Below are 5,000 nucleotides of genomic sequence, written 5' to 3' on the forward strand. Positions count from 1 at the left end.
AGGCGATACTATAAACCGATACAAGAAGTGTATGTGTTGTTGTTTGACTCAAACGTCTCAAGTCGTACCAATGTTCGTGTGATGGACACACATGGCCGTGAGCACGGGGTAGAGTTCTCAACTGCATGTTATTCGTTCTTTCATGCCATCATAAAATCAAACAGGTTAATGTCAAAGTTGCAATTATTATTACATCCTATTGAAGTTTTCTCCCGCTCTTGCTTCTGTTTCGGTAAGGCGTTTATTAAATGTCCCCTCGCAAGCGCATCAACGGAGGCTTTCAGTGACTGGGATGCGGGTTGTATTAGCTTCGCCATATCCTCCTTCATACTGGCTCGTTGGTTTTCTATCATGGCTGAGAGTTGTTGAACCGTAGCAGGCTCGTTAACTAGCTTGTTAACTAGCTTGTTAACTAGCTCGTTAACTTCGGAAGCAGGTGAAGGCTGCATATCTCGGCCGCATTCGAAGGACCCTTCGAAATGGGACAGCACTTGGCGCGCCACTGTGACGTATGCGGTCTTCAAATGCGTCCTTCGAAGGATGCAACCCCTGAATTGGGACACGGCATGAGTGTTGTCTGGAGCGGAGCCTGCACTCGTCGCCATGTTGGTTAGCTGTACTGGTTGCGAATTAGCTTATGTAATTAGCTAATGTAATTAGCTTATGTAATTAGCTTTTGTGAGTTATGTAAGCTTGAATTCCTTGTTGTTTGTGACGTTTTGATGGCGTTTCTTACATATTCCATTTCTAATGCGCATTCAGCAGCTTGTTGTGAGGCAAAAAGTGAAACAACAGGACCGTATCGAAAGTAAATAACGCAAATTAGTCTGGAGCCTCTCCTCGTGCGTCTGCTCACTACATCGTCTAGCCCGGAACGCGCAATTATTATTACACCCTAACCTTATCTCCTACTAAATAGTGTAGGGCTTTCCTTGTGTGACCCCTCAAACGAAAAAGAACACAGAGGTTCTGTCTGGGGAATCACATGTACTACACTTGCTAGGCCTAATAGACTTCATCATGTGGCTCTCGTTCTGAACGGACAGGCCTATGGTACTTCATAAATACATAAATACATGGGCCGCCCCGATGGCTCACCGGGGAGAGAGCGTACCATTAAGGCCCAGTCCTGATCACAGCTTCCCGGGTTTGATTCTTGCCCGTGGTCCTTTGCTGCATGTCCTCCCCTCTATTACCCATACCTTCCTGTCTATCTCTATTATAAAGCATAAAAATGCCCCAAACAAATCTTTAATAAATACATAAATACATAGATATATCTTCCAAATGCAAGACGCAGCTGGAGATTAAGCTAAGTTGAATGTCTTAGTGAGCCATTTATTGTCCAAACCGGATCATTTTTCGCACAAATCAAGTGGAAATAAAAGAATAAAGGAAATCTAAGAAGCACTCTCTCTCTATGACTCATCCTGTCTCTCTCTCTCTCTCTTCCCCCCCCCTCCCTCCCTCCCTCCCTCCCTCTCTCTCTCTCTAATTAAAGCTTTATGGGCATGACATTAAAAAAAAAAAAAACGTATTGCCAAGGCATGGAAATAAACAGCAATAAATATGTCAAGAAAGAGGTAGATAATGCCTCTATGTCTCTCTCTCGCTCTCTCTCACCTCTCTCGGGTGAATGGATGGCTGCAGAGGAGTTGGAAAGCCGCTTGTTGATTGGTTGATCAGGAGTGGTTGGAGTCAGGAAGTCATTTACTGTGAGTCAAAAAAAATCACAATGACACAAGTGAATGGTATAGAATAATGGGGTGGTTCGAACACTATCTCATGTACACAGACACACGCGCACACACAAACACATACACACACACACACACACACACACACACACACACTCACGCGCACACACACACACACACACACACACACACACACACACACACACACACATTGACGCACACACACACACACACACACCGCACACACATACAAACGCACGCACACACACAAAAGCCAGACCCAGGGGGTATTTGGACACAAATCAGATCTTGAACATGACTCACACCACGACTCACACACTACACTGAATGACACACCACTTAAATGCAATCAAAGACACAGAAAAAATAGAAAAACCTCACAAATCGCTCCGCACGAGCACACTCACAAAGTGACAACATTCCCCACATCACAGCACAGAATGGACACACTCATCACATCGGACAATTCTCCATCTCACCCCCCTCCCCCCCTCCCCCCCTCCCCCCAGCCCGAAAAATGAGCCTGACGGCACAAAAAGAGAAGGCATGGGGATCAATGAGTCATGCCGGGTGCAGCGTTCACCTTGGGGGGCGGTGGAGGGAGCGGGCGACTGAAGCTGCAGAAAATGCGGAGCTGCAATGCTAGCGCGCAACGTGCGGCCGACTGCAAACACAACGCAGGCGTCTGGAGGGCGTCGGTCTGGTGGCGGGGGGACGGGGGGACGGGGGGACGGGGGGAGGCGACGCGAGCCCCGGCCTGCTGGCCCTCCATTTTGTTCTTCTGTAGACCAGACGGCTCCCAACTTGAGCTGCCTGATTGATTGATTGACAGCCAGCAGGCACTGGGCTTTTGTTTTGAGTGTAAAATAGTGATTGTTATTGGGGTTTTAATATTGCTAATATGATCATTTTACTGTATGAATATGATTTTTGTATCTTTTATAATATTATTATAATTATGTTGTCTGACCATGTAGGAAAGGATCTGTAATATTAGTCTCCCATCGATCAAGCTTTTCATAAATATCAGTTTATTTTTGCTGGTTTTTAATGGAATAAACATAATCTGTTGTAGCAGGGACAAAGTCATCATAAAGAGACAGCATTTTTCATTTGGGATTAATAAATAAGAAATGATCGTAGTATCGTTATCTTCAGAAACAAGATAATAATGCAATGAGCTTATGCCAAAGAACTATCTGTGTGATAATCCTTAATACGTGAGCTGGTACCCAAACACCAACAGCCTCTCCTCTCTGGATCATTCTCTTTTGGTGCACTAGATCTAACTCCACCCTTACAGCAACACAGGGATGTTTAACGTGGGACGGATCCCTTTCAGGATGCACATTTACAATGTAACCACTACACCCACCGTATTTACATTGACATATACGCTTCTCTGCCGCTGCAATACATTTATATAGTCATGCTTTTACAATTAGTGTCCTTTAGTCGTAGATTGTCATTTATTGAATCCAGAACGACATTCACACCGAGTTTTGTACTTGTACATTTGGACCTTGTCCAACTCCAGCCCTGAATATAGAACAGAGCCGCAGTGAAGCCCCAGGGGTCAGGCGGGAGAGCGGTCGTTCTTGAGAAAAGAACATCACTACTGGACGTGAACATTCAGCCGAGTAATGGGATGTAGGCCTGGTTGTTTTTGGTGTGTGTGTGTGTGTGTGGGTGTGTCTTTGTCTCATCAGTAGCTTGAGAGGATATGTCTGGTATGATGTAGGGCGTGGAGTGACTGTGCATGTTGCATTATTTGTGGGTGTGCGTGCGCATGCATGCAACGTGTGCATTTGTGTGGCGTGCATTTGTGAATGTGTGCATGCGTGCGCGTGTATGTGTGTTCCATGTGTAATTGTGCGTGTGTGTTCCATTTGTATCGATGTGTCTGTGTGTGTGTGTGTGTGTGTGTGTGTGTGAGAGTCATCAGGGTGGGGTGTTCTGCAGCCTGAGCCCCCCCACTGAGAGGGAATGGTGCATGCATCACTAATCAGTGCCACGGGCCACTGAGACAGGAAGCAGCACAGTCCTTTGTTGTGATGAGGGGGGGGAGTCAGGGCGTTTATAGGGTGTGGATGGATCTTCCACACCGGGATGTAGACAGCGGCTGGGCCCGTATGAGTACGTGACCAACAGCAGGTGTACCGGACCTGCTCGGTAGGTGCTTGGCTTTAGATTGAGGAGCGCAGGAGTGGAAAAGCAAAGTCACAGTGGGGGGGTTGATAAGAGCGTAGGATTCAACATCGGTTTCTGTATCATGCGACAGATCATGTGAACAACTCCACCGACTGGGGTGAATGGTCCAAATTCAAAACATATAATTTACTCGTTTAGTTCGATCACTTGCACAGATAATGCAATTCCCACACACTGACACACACAGGAAACAGACCCGGGTATAGTATATTGCACAAAAAGTGCAAATGCGACGATGATGGTGTCACAGACATAAAAGCAGTAAAAAAAAATCACATGCCGGACGTATATTGCGCAAATATGATTAGAAAAAGGCTATCTGCATAACTAATGCAGATATCTAGCATATGATTAGTTATATTCTAGTTAGAAGCCAGCAAATAACAAGCAGCGAGATGCTAGAGAGAAACCGGCAAATAACAAGCAGTGAGATGCTAGTGGGAAGATAGCATAAAACAAGCAGCGAGATGCTAGAGAGAAACCAGCAAATAACAAACAGCGAGATGCTAGTAGGAAGAGAGCACAAAACAAGCAGGTCGCCACACATGCAGACAGTAAACATCAGGAAGGGACACAGTGGGGAGATATGTACCGTTGCGGGATTGGCTGGCTCTGGAAGCAGCAGGAAGCTCATTGGGCTGAGCAGAACCAATGGCAGGGCAAGGCAGGGTCTTAGGGGTACCTGGGCGGCAGGTGTTGCATAGCGGAAAAAGCAAAGCGTTACACTCGTGCGACGTGCACGTTCACACACCTTTCGCACACGAGTGTTTACCTAGTGAAGCGCGCGGGGACACACACACACACACACACACACACACACACACACACACACACACACTTCTTGTCATACACAAACTTAACTGTGTTTCTGGCCAACAGCAGGTGGTACTTGCAAATGAATCACTGCTAGCATTGTTTGCTTCTCTAGTAGAGGTGTGATCCATAACGCTGAGCACTGTAACGAGGGTCGATACGAATAATACCGGTTGCCTTGATACCCGGTACGGGGATCAGGGAAAGGCAGCTGGCTTTAATTGGGGGGTAACCACTACAGCTACCTTGGTAGCCCAG

The 5,000-nt window shown here is 46.5% G+C and overlaps 1 protein-coding gene across 1 annotated transcript in view; it reads right to left on the reverse strand.

Annotated features, from left to right (window-relative positions):
- The window catches only part of LOC311355863 (uncharacterized protein), a gene marked incomplete at its 3' end in the record, with an annotated part of 15,211 nt that overhangs the window by 1,732 nt on the left and 8,479 nt on the right, over positions 1 to 5,000 (reverse strand). The window contains exons 5-6 of the mRNA XM_084475679.1: positions 4,522 to 4,611; positions 1,624 to 1,713 (exon numbers count right to left, since the gene is read on the reverse strand). Coding sequence (XP_084331805.1) covers positions 1,624 to 1,713; positions 4,522 to 4,611 — 180 coding nt within the window. The remainder of the gene's footprint in view (positions 1 to 1,623; positions 1,714 to 4,521; positions 4,612 to 5,000) is intronic.

Source organism: Micromesistius poutassou, assembly GCF_964030765.1.
Source record: "Micromesistius poutassou genome assembly, chromosome: 11".
Taxonomy (NCBI): domain Eukaryota; kingdom Metazoa; phylum Chordata; class Actinopteri; order Gadiformes; family Gadidae; genus Micromesistius; species Micromesistius poutassou.